Raw genomic sequence first — 17,147 nt, forward strand, 5'->3', positions numbered from 1 at the left:
TCTGCTCCTGCATCCTGACTTCTGCCACGCCTGCCAGCATCCTGGATCACCTGCAAAGGAAGAGAAGAAGAGAACAGAAGAAGGAAAAGTCCTTACCTGCTAAATCCGCATCCCGGAGACATCTCACCGACAATCCTGAAAAGGAAGACTTATTTAAAAGCTCATCGCGTCGCTCGCTGCAGCGCCGCATTCCACTCACCTTTACAGGGCGCCTCCATGTTCAGCAGCGATCATCCGGATTCGCTGTCACGCCCCAGCGCCTAGGGAGAAAAAGACGAGAACAAAAGGTGAGAGAGAGAAGGGAATAAGGAAAGCTAAATCTCCATGTTAAGACTTACCTGTTGATTCATTCCCTCTTCATTTCGGGTCCGCGCCGCATCCTGGCATTTCCGGACCCAGGCCCCTAAGGGGAAAAAGAGACATCAGCGTTAATGAGCGAATGAAAAGACATTACCAAAAAACGCTCATTAAAGACTTACCTGATTTCTACAAGGATTTCACCTCTCATCTCGGGTCGGTGCCTGTTCCCCGGCATTCCGTACCCCGGCCCCTATGGGGAAAAAGACACTAGCATTAGTACATTAATGCATGGACACAAGGGGAACCTCATATCAAAAAACTTACCTGGAAGCCAAGCAAGTTTGGTTCTCACCAAACTGAAAATCCAGTGAAGTAACTGGATACCAACACGCCCCTGCATCAGAAGCAGGATGGAGAGCTTCCAGGCCCTAAGGTGAGACGCTACGGGGAATCACAGAAGGGTTTCGAGGAGGGTGAGAGGGGAAAGTGGGAGGCCGATTGCATTACCCCGCAGACAGTTAATCCCCTATTTTCGCCTACAGAAGGATACTTCTGCGAGCCAGACAAGCCAGATTTGGGGGCCCGGTCCAGTCCGTCTTCCGAACCCTGCGCATCACCTTAGAAGAGGTCACAGCAGCGCGAACCAGGCCAGCGCCTCCGTGGGAGTCAGGTGAGCGTCACAGGCGCCCTTCCCTGCGGGCGACGGCGACCTCCACCTCCACTACCGTAGGCCTGGGAGCGACCTCTGTAGGCTTCCAGTGTATAGGATGGGGGAGGCTGTCTTACCCCTGGAGGAGCGAAAAGACAACGAGCGGGCTGTCTCCGTAAGTGTCTTTGTGGCTTTAAGGGATTCGTCGACCGCCTTCCCGAACAGATTTTCAATGTCGATGGGCATGTCCAGCACCATCGCCTGAGCATCCTGCAGAAAATCTGTGGCCTTCATCCATCCCCGCCAACAAAAGCAGACTCAGTTTCCCATCTGCCGGAAACCCATGTCGGGGACCACCATGGCATGGTCAGACACCGCTGCCCCGTCCTGAAAGAGGGCAAGAGCTTCCATCTGCTCGTCGTCAGAGAGTACCAAAACTATCGGGCCAAGATGGCCAGTACATTATCAACCTTGATCGTGGATGCCGCCGTGTAAATCACTCTTTTTCCCATGGCGTCCATCTTCTTCCCCTTGCTGTCCAAGGGAACTGACGACAAAGCCGGGTTAGCCGAACGTTTCCTTGCGGCAGCCAACACTACCGAGTCTGGCGACTGTTGCGACCTCAAGCACTTTGGGGTGGAGTCCGGCACCATACATTTCTTCTCCAACCTGTCTCGCTTGGTTGGAGTTGTGCATGGGTTCTTCATGACACAATCCATTGGAAATTTACGCTGTAAATTAACCTTCCGCTTCCAAGAGTTAAGTTCTGCTAATCTGCCACATATACTGCAATTAAAGTAAGGAATAACTTCAGGGAAACCCTGTTTAAATACTACAAGTTGGTTTTCATAAGCTCTCACTGTAGGACTATTGCCCCAACAGTTGATTTTAGTATCTTTATTATTTAACAGCAAAATATAAAATACCACATCCTTCTTCAATTAGATGCATAAAACTGTGTTTCGAAATAAAACTCTCAAAAATAAACATCACAGAAAAACAAACAAGCTAAAACGAGCGAAAAGACAACGGGCGGTCTGTCTCCGTAAGTGTCTTTGTGGCTTTAGGGGATTTGTCGACCGCCTTCCCGAACAGATTTTCCCTGTCGATGGGCATGTCCAACACCTTCGCCTGAACGTCCTGCAGAAAATCTGTGGCCTTCATCCATCCCTGCCAACAAAGGCAGACTCAGTTTCCCATCTGCTGGAAACCCGTGTCGGCGACCGCCATGGCATGGTCTGACACCACTGCCCCTTCCTGAAAGAGGGCAAGAGCTTCCATCTGCTTCCAAGAGTCACAGAAAAACAAACAAGCTTAAAAAGAACAATTACAATCATAGTTTGTAACATCATAAAAAGTCCATATCATTGTTCCTTAAAAATAATGTAAAAGTTAAGATTTCTATTAGAACCAAATCTTGGAAACAATACGAAGTGCATTGATTAAACAGCTAGCAATACAGAAACACATCCAAGTATTCATCATTGACTAAGTAGAGTAGAGTAGCTCTGCACTATCGGAGGCCCCTTTCATTTAAAGTGCCATCTCTTGGCCTTTCTATACAGGTGGCAGAAATAAAATGCACACATTTCCATGCCACCATATCCACACAGACAAGCACAATTTAGATCCATGCATCATTACAATCCTCCTGGTTTTGGGGCAGTAAAATAAATAAATAAAAATAAAAAAGTCCTATGTAAATTAATCAGACCATTGTGTTTCCCTTTAATGCCAAATCTAACTTTTGGGTATCTCTCAACAAATAAGAGTGTACTTAAAACGACCTCATTAGCAATGGGGTTAAGTCAAACCCTTCACCATTCAAGTGCGAACATTTGAAGGTGTATAAGGAGAACTGTCAATCGTGGTTTATCTATTATCTACTGTGCTACTTACCTTAGACCATTTTGGCTTGAGAATAGTGGCTCTTTTCCCATCTGCCAAGGCCAATCTGGAAAAAAAACAACATTGAACAATTTATGCAACACATTTCTATCCATAATTTAGTTTAAATTTATAATATGTATTTTATTTGCATGCTATATAATATAGAATAATCCATCATATAAAACAGCCCTACAAAATAAAAAATGTCTTTACCAAAAAAGAAACATGACTTGGCCTGGGTCATGCACTGTGGTTACACAACCATTCACAGGCCTAAGCACATAACTAAAACAGCTAAGATTGTACGGTTACAGGTCTTAACTCGCCTTGCATGGCTCTTTCCCGCACAATGATTAAATCAGAGCTTATACCCCTTGCTTTCCGGTCACAGCCAGACCCACTCCTTCGAAGAGGGGCCACTTATAACTTCCAACTCCTGCCTAAAGCTCCGAAAGGGGGGATTGCACACCCCTGCCCCACCCCTTTCACTTGCCCTCCACACTGTGTGTCACAATGCAAGTGCAGCATGGTAACGGAAAACGCACGTCACTGTGTTTACTTTACCATACCAAATAGACTTAAGGAAAGGCAGGGTTGCCCTGCGCCTGATCTTTTCAAAAGAACAGTTTCAGGTTTCATCATCAACACCATTTATTACAATAGCAAAGCAGTGCCCAAAAATGTAAGTGGCTCTGGTAAACGGTCCTTAATCATGCATACTAAATAGATTGGTGAAAACCAACAGATTCTCATGTGACTAAACAACTCATCCGTAAATGATCTGGCCTAGTTGGAAATTAGATAATGCAACTATCACCAACCAAATAAATGTCAAGTGTGCACCAGAAGAACAAATAACTTTCCTCTCAGTAATATTCTTTCTGATGGATGTTCCTGCCAAGGATTCCTCATCTATCATATCAATATCCCAGCGCAGCTATTCTTCGGAAACCTTTCTGCCGCCAGGGGGCGCCGCACGGTTCTGCGTTGGGTTTGTCCAAGGACTCCATGCATGCCACCTTGGAAGTGACTTTGCAATAAGTATAAGTAGATGCACCACGCCTCAGGACCTCCGTTCCACCCTTTTCCATTAGAACTCTGAGGCTGAGGGTGCGTAGAAGCGATGGTGTACTAGCCTCCCAGGAGAAAGGTAGGGAGGGCTATAAGGAATCCGTGGCAGGAATATCAATCAGAACAAATATCGAGAAGTAATTTATTCTTCTAATGGAATCTTTTCTGTCACAGATTCCTCATCTATGACAGACTCTCAAAGCAGCATGTAATCTGGAGGAGGGAAGAAGCAAGACCACCACTTAAAACCGAAAACTCTGGAGGACTGCCCTATCAACAAAGGCATCCTGACCGCCAAGGGAATTTCAAGCAATAATTCTTAGCAAATGCGTGCCCACGTTACAGCCTGGCAGATGTCCCAGACAGGGACTCCAATCTGCGGGGCAGAAGTGGCAGCCACTCCTCTGGTAGAAAACGCTCAGACCCCCAGGCACATAATTCTGAGCCACATCGTAGCATTATGAGATGCAAAGAATGATCCACTTGGACAGGGTCTTTTTGGTCACAGCCCTGCCAGCACGAGCACAAGCGTAACCAACAAACAGCTGGTCCTCTTTTGTAGACTCTAGCACAAGGGACAAAGTATTTTAGGGCACGTACTGGGTCAAGTCTATTAAATTGTTCCTCCTCCTTGGAAGTGTGAGGCATCGGGAAGAACACAGGAAGATGGATCTTCTGAGTTGGAAATCCGAGACCACCTTCGGCTCAAAGGAGGGTGTCAATCTCAAAGTCACCACCTCTTTGGAAAGGAAATAAGGAGGTAATAGAGACAACGCATGAAGCTCACTCACCCGTAAGTGATGGCAACCAGGAAAATCACCTTAAGGGTAATCAATCTAAGAACAGGAATGAAGTGGCTCAAATGGAGCGCACATCAGAAACATCAAAACAAAATTGAAATCCCACACCGGAACCACAAACTGGTGCGGAGTAAACTGGTTACACAAAGCCTTCAAGAACTGCAAAACAGTGGGGACCTCGTGAACACAGTAATAAAGGCGAGGTAACCCTTTGCAGTGCCAATCAGCAGGCCTGCTTGGGCCAAGGAAAGCAGAACATCCAAAAAAGGGGACAGTTGACAGGATAAAGGCACCAAATCGAAAATGTACACCAACTGCAGGCATAAATGGAATTCGTAGCAGGTCTCCAAGCTGAAAGGAGAACATTGAGGACATCCAACAAGTCCCACTCCTTGTATCTTAGCCTCCACGTAGCCATGCATGAAGGTTTAGGCTGCTGGCTTTCGGGTGGCGGACCCACCCCTCTGGCTAGGAGAGCCGGTCGACTCTCCTCGGAAGGCACCAGGTAGAGCAGACTGCATTTCCAGCAATTCCATTAACACTTTCTCCACATCCAATCTGAAATCAGCACGGTCCTGAACAGATCTAATCTCTAGTGGACCAGCAGAAAGACAGATCAGCAGGAAGGCATAAAGGAGGTCAAAAGTCCTCTCGACCGCAAAGATGTCGCCCGAAGCTCCCCGTCAAGGAAACTCCCTGGAGCAGAACAATTTGCACTTCCCGCTGGCATTGGAAGCTAAGAGGTCCACTTGAGGAGTCCAGCAAAGAGAAGATTCTCCTCCAAAACTTCCGGACATTGCTCGCACTCATGGCAGGCCGAGGTCTGTCTGCTCAATGCATCCACTGGGACATTCTCCTGTCCGGTCAGATGGGCGGCCGTCAAGGAGACGCTGTTTTCCAGGGCCCAGAACCACCGTTTCAATGATTCTCTGCACAGAGGTAAGGATCGTCAACCCACCTCTCTTGTTGAGGTAGAGCATGGTCACCGTGTTGTCCTTCAGGATCAGCTTAGTCTTGTGTTTTACAGAGGGTAGGAACGCGGTTATGGCCAGTCAGATTGCTCTCAGCTCCAGCAAGTTCTCTGCAGGAGACCACATGCTGCTAACTACAAGCCCTTATAAGTGAGCACATCAACTGGTTATATATGCGTCTGACCACGGTCACCTGGGACCAAGGATGTCGAAACAAAGTTCCCTTCAGCAAGTTGTCCAGCTCAGCCCACCATGCTATATCCAGGACCACTCTACTCGAGACCTCCAGAAGGTGCGACGTCTGGCCCTCAAACTGCAACTATTGGCAATGAAGAAACCACTGAAATGTTCTCAAGCGCAGCTTTTCTTCAGGCACCATGAGGTTGCAGGAGGCCATGAGGCCGAAAAGGCGCAGGAAGGCTGATACTTGGACTCGTCCCTGCGACTGCAAGACAGACCATATGGGAAATGTTTGCCACTCAATCCTCAGGTGAGAAAGCTGTGCCCAGGCGAGTGTCAAAGACTTCTACAATTAATAAAGGAGACTGTGATGGCAGAACTTGAGACTTTTTGAAGCTCATGGAAATGCCCAAACTGTGCAAAAGAGTGCATGTTTGGAGTAGATGATCATACACCAAAGTGAGCGAGGTCGGGCGAGCCAGTCGTCCAGGTAGGGAAAGACATGAATGCCCTCTCTCCTGAGTAGAGTCGCTACCACTGCTAGCAAGACTGAACGGCGGGACCTTGAATTGGTATGTTTGCCCACTGTGAACCTCCGGTACTTCCTGTGCTGCAGATGAATCGGCACATGGAAGTACATGTCCTGAAGGCTTGTAAGATCTGGGACAGGGTGACCATCTTGAATTTGTCCTTGCAGAGGGGAAAATAATGCAGTAGCCGCAGATCTAACATGAGGCGCAAGCCTCCAGCCTTCTTGGGCACCAGAATGTAGGTATATACCACCCCTTCCCTCATTCTGAATTCGGAACTAGTTATATATCTCTCTTTGCCAGAAGCCGACAGACCTCCTCCACGAGGATAGGGTCCAGAGAAAGAGGGGTGGATTGATGACAGTAGTCCAGTGGGTGTTGTAGAAATGGCAGACAATACCCCCCAACTGATCACCTGCAAAGCCCAAGCATTGGTAGTGGTGTCTGCCCACTCCCTGCCGAACAAGGATAGCCTTCCACCCACCAGTGATGGGTGTTGGAGCCTGTCACTGAGGTTTAGCACCCTGGGGCATGGAGGGGACAGCAGCCACTGTGATTCCCCCTCTCTGTGCACCTCTTCCTCTATCCCTTGCAAAGCGTCTGCCCAGGACTTTTCCTGCGGCTGCCTGCCCACGGCCTCTGTGGGTAAACTATAGAAAGGGGCCAAAACCCCGGCCTCATGAGGAAGATTGTGTGGTAGACTGCTGGACTGCGAGTGCCAAAGACTTGGCAGTAGCTTTAGAGGACTGAACCTTCTGGAGCATGTAGTCTGCCTTGGCTCCAAACAAGGTTTGGCCATTGAACGGCATATCAATCAACCTTGACTGCAAGTCCGGCGCAAACTGCGACGTCCAAAGCCAAGAATGGCACCTAACCACATTGCCGGTAGCCATGGATCTGCCCATTCAGTCTGCGGTGTCTAGGCCGGATTGTAGCATCTGCGTGCTGCCTCATTACCATCTGAGAACAAGGGACAGAAAACCATCCCTCATCTCCCCTTCTGGGACATGCTACAGACAAAAGGCCAAAAGAGAATTTTGCCATGGCGCATGATGCATTCACAGGACGCAGTGCATGACTGCCTGATGCAAACACCTTCTTGCCCCACGCATCCGGCCTCTTGCTCTTCCTGTCCGGTGGCAGGGATGGGAAGGTAGAGGTCTTCAGGCTTGCTGTTGCGGCCTTCACTACCAGGCTTTCAGGCGAAGCATGGGCGGGGAGGAAGGCTGGGTTCGAAGGCGCAGGCTTGTGCTTTCTTGCCAGCACTCGGTCCACTGGGGCCACAGAGGCAGGCTTCTCCCAAACTTCCAACCCTGGGGTCTCAACTGCCATGTTGAAAAGGCAGAAGGGTCTCTTCCTTCAGGGCATCATCCATAATGTGACAGAGCTCCTACTGTGCTTTGGACATAGATGCACCGAGAGACCCAAGTTATCTGCTACCTTCGCCATCGGGTGCTGAAAAGTAGCCTGGGGTCTGCCAGGAGTAGAGGGTGGCAGAATGTCTAACAGGAAGGTGTCCAAACCACTGGCTCCTTGCAAGTGAGGAGCCAGGTGGCGGTGGCCCTAGTCCTCTTCCTCCTCGGCCAGAGGCCTTCAACTGAGTCAGCTTTACAATTTTTTGTTTTTTCCTCGACAAGCACATTCCCAATAGCGAAGAGAGCGTGATGTAAAGAAGGCATGTTATCAACAATAAGACCGACACAAGCGACCACAGTTCAAGGGTGTTTATTGAACTTCAAAAAGGGTTTGAAAAATGCCCATCTAATCCTAAATCTACAGATGGGAGCAAGATACGACCATCAAATAATAATGCCAGTCCGAGTGGTGTCTTGTCAAAATAAAAGAGCCTACACTAATAAACCTATTGCCAATACTTACCTCTAAATACAACTAGTTTGGGAAACAATGGTATGCAAAAGAAAGTGTTCACAAAATATGTTAGGATGTTCAGGTCGTTGGCCTCCCTTCCCCTCGTTGTCAGCATGGGACATGGAGGTACACTCGAGCTTAGCACAATATCTGGTTTCTCTAGCACAACGGTGCAGTTCAAACATTAGCATCAGGGGCTTTTATGCCCAAGTCTCTTTGCCTTCCAAAGTCTCTTCTTGCAGAGCGCCTGATGCGAACAAACATCAAGTTATTTTCCTCTCAGAAATTCACACATACTCGCATTTCTCAGGTGATTCTCTAATCACACCGGATCCCCCTCATCTGGGCTCAGATCAGTTTTAACACAATGTTCAATAAGTCTCCCACTGCCGGGCTCAGACCAATTTAATTTACTTTAGCACACACTTGCTTTATCCCAAAAACTTTCATTTGATGTCCCTCGTTCGGGCTAGGACCAACTTTCTCTATTTTATCATCAACTTGCTTGGCAGTATAAAGATTTGATGGTACAATGGATTTTGCTTGACCCATCGAAGGACCACTTCGATGTACAGTTCTTGACCACTCTTTCACCTTTCTCAATTGGACCTTACAATGACCTTTGAATGAGCACACACGCGGCACTTAAATAACTCATCTGTTCTATTTTTACTCGCGTTAGTTCTCACATGCATTTCATACATTGCTCGCTTCAGTGCTCACCATGCAATGTTGTCGTTTGTAACCTTGGTTTCAGCACAGACAGGTCTGGCATCAGTATTCCCAACTCACCGGCTGTGTTGCTTTCACTGGCACTGCTTTGTTGTAGGAGCCAAGGACAGTACCACGGTGGCAAGCAATTCTCCACACCTTGATTATCGACACAGGAGGGCCCCGGGTACCTGTGACACACAAGGCAGGATTCTTCAACCTGGTTTCCTGTCCTTCCGCTTTCTGTTCGAAGGTTCATGAAAATAACGGTTCCTAGTCTAAAAGATCAAGGGCACTTCCCTCCTTGCAATACCCTTCTGTTTTGCAGTCTTTCTCCTCGTGTTAAACTTCCATCTTGGAACTGCTGCTTTTGCTTTGCTCTGCTCTGCTCTGTTCTGCTTGTGCTCCGCCTTTTATCCGTGTGGTGCAGTGTAATGAAAGCCAGGTGTGTGTGTGATGGTCAGTAATTGCCTGACCATTGTATTGGGACATGTCAGGTATACAGCTCGGGTGTTAGTCCGTTTTCTCTCATAGCGAGCTGTCCGTGGGTAAGTGTTTGTGTTGTAAAAGGGGGAGAGAGGTGGAGTTCCCAAGCATCCTACCTGGTAGGATGGGGTAAAGGCGTTACAGGGAGGGGGAAACCGTGTCTCGCAGTCCGGTGTCCCACTCCCACAAGATTCCTCACCCAGGTGATCCTCCCACACTGGTCCACCCCCAGGATCTGGATCAAAAGCAATGGTCGAGTTCTGGCCACCTGGATGACAGATCCCTGGGGACTAGCAGGTGAGACACCTTCAGGTTTCTTACAGCGAAGAAAAGCATCTGAGGTCATGGGGAGGTGGCACAACTACTTATACGGATCCTGACGTCACTTCCATCACAGGATGCGTGGAGGTATCAAACGGACCTGACGCAGCACCCCCTGGTTGTGGAAACGTTTCAAGAACAGCTGCGCTGGGATATGTTATCATAGATGAGGAATCCGTGGCAGGAAAGAATCCATTTGAAATGAATATGGAGGAAGGGAGAATCAAAGCAGACAAATAAAAGCCACCACTAGGCCAGCTTATTTTTCAGATCAATCTGGTGCAAAAAATAAAGTTGATCTGCCCCAAGCCCCTTAAGAGAGTGCAGCAGCAGCTAGTTCAACACCCCAAAGCTAAAGAAATCAAATCTAGAGCTGAAAAATGTTTACATTATTAAACCAAACTGGTTAATGTTGAATGTTTATTTACTCCGATTAATTTTAAATCCTGAAAGCTTTTCTAAGGTACACTTCAGCACTTACACCATTACAAAACTGAAAACTAAGTAAAATGTGTCCTTCAGACAGCTAATAGGTGTGAGGAATTACCATCTGGCCAGGGTGTAGAAGCCCTGGGCCTTTTCTTTTCAACTCCTTAATAAAATGAGACAGGCAACTCCATCCCTGAAAAAGGGTAATCTGCTGATCAGTTTCCCCTTTCATGAGCTCTGTGTTAAAAGCATACTGCACACTTGTGCCCTGCTGCATCTGAAGCGTGATCTGCAGCGCCTGCTCTCGAGTGGCACAGAGTAGGTTCAGAGGTCAAAGATGCCAATTTGAAAGCCCCAGTGACAGACAAGTCTCTGCAGCACAGGGCTGCATTTAGGATACGCACACCTATTCCAAAGCCTACATAACTGAGGCTATTGTTCTGGAGGCACATACAACTTTAAATACAAGCCATTTCCTACACTTAAAGGTATGGGGGCCAGCATCTTATTTATCAAAGCCACATCAAATGGATATCGCTTGTCAGCCCTGTGAGCCCAATTCAGCTGTGGAAGAATTGTCTCTATTCTCACCCAGACAGGATGTCATTGCTGCTGCTAGCAAGATTGTAGCCATGGGGGTTGTCCCGCTCTCTGCCTCAAACCGGTCAAATTGCTTTCGAACCAGGCTCACAACATTTCGAACCACGGGACCCTCTCAGTGCTCCATATGGCATTTAATCAAACTCTTCAAACCAGTGTGCTTGCATCCCGAACCAGCTAGCCGCCTCATGTCTCGCAGAAACAGTCACCTCCTTAGCTCAAATAAACTGATCACCAAACCCGTTACACAAACGACTCCGCATAAAACGGTCACTTTGTCGAACCTCACACAAGGGCATCGGGATCACTGCTTCGAACGTTGGCGACGGTAAACATAGGATAGTCACTCTCTGACACTACCCAGAGGTTACAACCCCCAACTCTAAACGTCACAATCCCAAACTGATGCTGGTGAGCGCTCCAACCTGAATCGCTTGAACGCCGCCTTCGAACCACTTTGAGTCACCATATTCGTCCTGACTCCAGCTTGCAGCATGGATCAAGACAACTTACCCGAACTTGGCTCGAACCACTCCCAAAACAGCTTGAACACTGGTTCGACACAGTCAAACTGTGCAAGGTATTATTGACTAACAACGTTGGTCCAATTGTGGGCCATACAGACTGGTTAGGCCACTTTGATCGCTTTTGCACCCAATAACAATCTTTTGAAGAACCTTGCGACTTACTTTTCACCCCAGATTCGTGACCCAGAGTGCTGCATCTTGTGATCTTCAGTTATTCAGTGGTCTTTCCTCAGCAGTGGGTTTTATGTAGTGTTTTTAATTTAGGTTTTCTTGGAGGATTGACATCTCTTTATTTTGTAGTGTTATACTCCACTGTTTGGGTTGCTACTGAATCAAATTCACCCTTCTCTTGCGAGTATAGCCTTAACCCGTCCCACTTTAACATTAAAGTCGAAGGAGGTATATTTCTTCACTGTGCTTGTTTTGCCTTTATGAATGAGTTTGGTCTTAGGGCCAAGCAGGCACTTTAGCCTCTGCTCATCCTTGTATTACTGTAGAGCAGAAGTCAATTAGTGACAGTAGGCCGTTTAAGGCATACCAAGAACGACAAAGATCAGAAAGCAAATATTTGGACAGAAGAGAATTTCCATTAAATAACCAGATGAGAAAAGGGAAAATACAGAAACACCTTTAAACTGCACATTAAACCCAAACAGAGAAAAGGCAAAAAGTGGCTCTAAATGCTGACATTTTTCATTTGAAATCACAAAACTGGCAGCAAACTAAACTGAAGTAAATAGAAAGTATATGACCAACATCAGGGTTGATGAGATACATCTATGCCTCGTGTAACCTTCAGGTCTTCGCCATGCATGAATTTCACCATGGATCACACAAATTCTTATAGATACCAATTGTATCTCACACAAAATAAAAAGTATTGGGACAATAAGTCATACTTGGAGATGATGGGGTTGACAAACTTGGCATTAAAGAAATGTAAAAAATTGGCCACCAGGGAGCGCAAAGATGTGCTAGCACATCAGCGTTGGTCCCCCCAGTGAGGATAATAAAGGGAGTGGAGCCACCCCCCCCCCAATTTGCCCCCAGGAACTTGTTACGACCCCCCCACAGGCTCCCCCTTGACCAAGCAGGGATCAATCGGCCCGTAGGGGCCAACGTACGAAGCTTCAGCCCACGGGAAAGCGGAGATATACTGTGTCGCAGATGAGGCAGCAATAACCAATCCTCCGCCCTGCAATACCAGAAGATCCTTAGGTGAGGCCGAGGAGTCCAGGCCGCAGAATATCCCTGCAGCCCAGCGGGGCGGGAAACGAGACAACCCTGTCTGTAGACTTCAAGAGGCAGGCACCCGCCAAACAGGCAAAGCACCCTCACCCCATGCCGGCAAGTACCTGAGAGGGCAGAGGCCGCATCCAAACCTGGGACCCGCGGCACCGATGAGAAGGGTGTGTGAGCTGCATCCCCCCCTCCCACGACATGCTGGAGGAATGAATGCACAGCACGCGGCCGCGCACACCTGCATCCAGTAAAACGAGGAGTGGGTGGAGAGGGACACGAGGGGCACAGGCGAGGCTCCAGCTGCCCTCACCCCTCGTCTCTGTTGCCTTCTGGGAGGCACCCCTCTGCCTACTTGCACCCCTGCGGGCCCAATCAGGAGAGTAATTTGGTGCTTGGCCCCAGTGGGCCTGAATAATACTGATCCCCGGCAGACCGCCCCAGGGGGAGGACAGGAAAGCCCCCAAGCAACCGCATCAGAGCAGTAAGATCCCGGTGGGACAGCGTACCTCACCAGGAATGCGGTGAGGGGGGCCACATAGAGAGTACCCACCTCACTGGAGCCCACATGGCGACTGTCTTTCCAGCTCCGTGTTCCTCTACCACAAAGTCCCCTGAATCCAGCCAGGACCCACCTGCGTTAGCCAAGGCTCACAGGCGGATGCGAAGCAGAACACTGGGGAAGGCAGGGAGCACCCATATAGGGGAACCAACTACAGACCCAGCGGGTGTTAGTGACGACCGTGTAGACACCTGCAGGAACATGGTAAAACCCATTGAGGAAGAGAGGATGGGTGTTCCAGAGTTAGTTTCGTACCGCCCAAGGCTCAGAAGTCATAGGAGTGTCCACAGCTCAGGAGGGGGAACCTCCCCACCCCAGGTCACAGTCAGCTAGCCATGCGGCAATACTACCATCACACGTATGTGCTGGGCAACCCCACCACGGGAATTCCAGTACAATCCAGCATCTAATCCAACAACACAAAAACTTCACCCGGAGAATCCAATCATGGCAGATGATGTGACATCTATGAGGAAGGACATGGCTGTGATATTGGAGTAACTAAAAGGCTTCAGATCAGACATCACGCAAAGACAGCACGGAATGGATAAAAAAAAAAGGGGTTGCCTCGGACGACCGGATTCAAGGTCTAGAGGCCAACCAATCTTCAATGGATATCTTGGAAACACAGTTCCACATGTGGATCTCAGAGTTGGTAAGAAGGGAAGAGGAATGCACCCTAAAAATTGATGATTTTGAGAATAGGGAGCAAGGTAACAATCTCTGATTCTTTGGGTTCCCGGAGAAAGATGGTGAAACGCAAAGAAGGTATCATCCAGCGAATTAACAACATAGTCAAAAAACTGTTCAACGAGAACACCACAGAACCCACCATTGCTGGAGCGCAGAGAGCCAGAGGAGGAACACAGGTTGCCCGTTCAATGCTGGAAAAGTTTCACTACTATGCAGAGAAAACATTGAAAAAGCCATGCAGGTGGGCCCAAAACAATGTGGCGACTCCAGGATCAGCATCTACCAAGACCTGTCCTCCATCACCTTGTCCAGACGCCACCTCTGTGGCCCTCTGACAAAAAACGGCACAATGCAAAAGGAACTGTTTACAGATGGGGTGGGGAGGTTTCCCCTTCTCCCTCAACTTTGAACTGGAGGGATACATATATAATTTGATAACAGAAGATGACGGCAGGGCATCCTGAGAACTGATGTGAGAGTCCTCTCACAGCAGAATCACCTTGGAACCAAGGGACTCAGGAGAAACCCTCTAGGGCAGAGAAATCTAGCGACAGACAAGGCATCAGGGGATACCGTAAAATCAAAAAGCTGAATCCACCCCTCCCCCCATTGCAGTCTTGAGAAGGAACTGGTTAACGCAAGAAGAGCTTCCTGGTGGATCCCTTGCTGTACACCCATTTAAACTGATGGTAAGAAAGTCAAGGCAGCAGGGGTCACTCGCCAACTCCCAGGCCTTTCTTCCATCCAGAGGGAGAGGCCAGAATATGGGGGAATTGAAAAGGATGGTGAGATCGGTGTCAATAAATTGCATTGAGTTGTTGAGGGGTGGGGGAAACGGGGGACATATCAAAGGCTAATCTTGAGGGGGGGGGCTCTTAGGAACAGCAATGATGGGAAAATAATCCCTGAAGAAGTTGGGGAGGCTAGTGGTCTGGACCAACAATGGCGACCATCTCATCTACGGCCCAGACACAATCTAAAAAGGGGGCAGGGGGAAAGTTGAAGTTGTTGGGGAAGCTCGTGGGGTTAGGGGGATGGATAATCTTTAAAGTTCCAAATACCAGTAACAATGGAAGGCATTAGTCAGCCCGACAACCAAGGCTTTACAAACCCAGGAATTTATATGGTGACTACTCGAACCTCATGCAGGATATGATCTCCACACTGTCCTTAGGCTCACTGAATGTTGGAGGCCTTAACTCCCCCATGAAGAGATCCCCAACAATTCGAGAATGTACTTGTCTGAAGCTGGACGTTATGTTCCTGCAGGAGACCCACTGGAAAAGGAGAGGTGAGCCAGCTATGACAGCAAGGGCAATTGAAAAGACTTTTCATGCCTCATGTAAATCTAAAATGAGAGGGGTAGCAGTGGTGATCGCGAACAAACTAGGATTCACAGAGCTCTCTACCGTAAGAGAACCAGACGGGTGATACATAATGGTGAGGGGGCTAATAAAAGACCAAAAGGTTTCGCCGATTTCAACCTACGGCCCTAATGAAGGTCAAGACAACTACTGGGAAAAAGTGAAAGGGAAAATCCGAACCTTCATAGAAAAGCACATGTGTCGGCGGGGACTTCAACATGGTACTTGACCTGGAAGTAGACAGGCAGGGGACAACTCCGTCCAGAGGATCCTACACAGAGGAGAATGGCCGACACTTTTCCCAAGCGAATAACGAACTTGGGGTGGCAGACGCAATGGCCCCAGACGGGGTTTGCTGTCCCATCATAAACATTCCATTAAAAAGTCCACAGCACCTACTCTAGGATAGACTATATTCTCCTGGACATAGCTTTACTACACAAAGCGTCAGCAGCATCCACTGAACTGGTCTCATGGTCTGACCACGACTAGTTAATGTTAAATTGGGAGAATGGAACCCTATGCAAAAAAAGGGGAGGAGGATGTGTAATGATCTGCTTTTGAAAGATAAAGAGGTAGCCCAGGGCTTATTAAAAATGATAATGGAATTATTCTGGTTCACTGATAACAGTGAGGTGAAGCTGCAGAGAGTCTGGGAGGCATTCAAAGCCACTTTACAGGGGGGACTAATTCGGTTATGAGCGACAAAGAAAAGGGAAAGAGAAAAGGAGGAGAAGGTCCTGAGAAGCAAAATAGATTCCCTGCAGCCCAAGGGCAAACTAAAATCACAAGTATCCCTAGAGAACTTGGCCAAAGTACAAAAATTTAGAACGCAGTTGAAGGACCTTCTCCTACATCAAATGGAGAGAAAGCTTTCGTCCCTCAAACAGAAATGTATGGAAAAGGGAGACAGCACGGATAAAATGTTAGCCTGGAAGCCGCAGGCGCAAAGAACCTCCAGGTGAGTAGGGTCCATCCAGCAGACGGGCTTAAAAAAGGTATATAAAGATCAACAAATAGAGGAGTTCCTTAAATACAATGGACCCTCTACTCTGCAGAATCCATGGTGGACGTGTCGAAAATAGATTAATTCCACAACTCCCTCCCGATACCAGGTATCTCCCCAGAACAGGCAGGCACGCACGCAAGTTTGAGGCCCCTTTACAGCTGATGAAATCAGCGCTTCGATAGGGAAGATTACATCTGGAACATTGCCAGGGGAGGACAGCTTCTCGTCCGTTTCTTTAAAATATTACGTTCGGCACTGCCTCCCTTCCTGGTGAGGCTATTTGACCAGGTATTGGAATCAGGTGTTCTCCCAGACTCATTACTAAGGGCCCTGATAGTGGTTCTCCCTAAAGGTAGGTCTCCAACCCAGTGCCAATCATACAGACCCATCTCTCTATTGAACACAGATGCTAAAATGTTTGAAACAATGCTGTATCCGATTGGAAGCTCTTATGCCCTCGATGGTACATGGAGACCAAGTCAGCTTTATTATGGGATGCCAGAGCGCGGAAAACATCCACAAAACAATCAATTTATTAGACATAGCGCAAGAACAGAACCTAGAGGGCTTTCTGGTCTCGATTGACTCTGAAAAAGTCTTCGATAGGGTGGAGTGGGGGTACATGTGGAAGGTGCTTGAGAAAATGGGCCTGGGCCCCCGACTTCCGTAAATGAATCACCGTACTATATACTGGACCAATGCAAGGGTGCTAGTAAATGGGATGATATCTCAACCACTTCGCTTAACTAGTGGAACCAGATAGGGCGGTCCCTTCTCCCCTTTCCTATACACTCTCTCAATGGAACCCCTAGTAATAGCGATCAGGAACAATCCAGACTTTAGGGGGATTGGTTGTGGGGAGACAGAGTTTAAGCTGTCACTGTTCGCAGGCGATTGATATCCTGTGCTACCTGACGGATGCATCTCATTCCATCCCTAGACTGCT

The 17,147-nt window shown here is 48.1% G+C and overlaps 1 protein-coding gene across 2 annotated transcripts in view; it reads right to left on the reverse strand.

Annotated features, from left to right (window-relative positions):
* Positions 1–17,147, reverse strand: part of TTC3 (tetratricopeptide repeat domain 3) — a 2,698,168-nt gene that overhangs the window by 2,220,748 nt on the left and 460,273 nt on the right. For both annotated transcript variants that reach the window (XM_069636090.1, XM_069636092.1), the window contains exon 11: positions 2,849–2,903. In XM_069636090.1, the coding sequence (XP_069492191.1) occupies positions 2,849–2,903 (55 nt within the window). The remainder of the gene's footprint in view (positions 1–2,848; positions 2,904–17,147) is intronic.

This window comes from Ambystoma mexicanum, chromosome 7p (assembly GCF_040938575.1).
Source record: "Ambystoma mexicanum isolate Mex_15411 chromosome 7p, UKY_AmexF1_1, whole genome shotgun sequence".
Lineage (NCBI taxonomy): Eukaryota > Metazoa > Chordata > Amphibia > Caudata > Ambystomatidae > Ambystoma > Ambystoma mexicanum.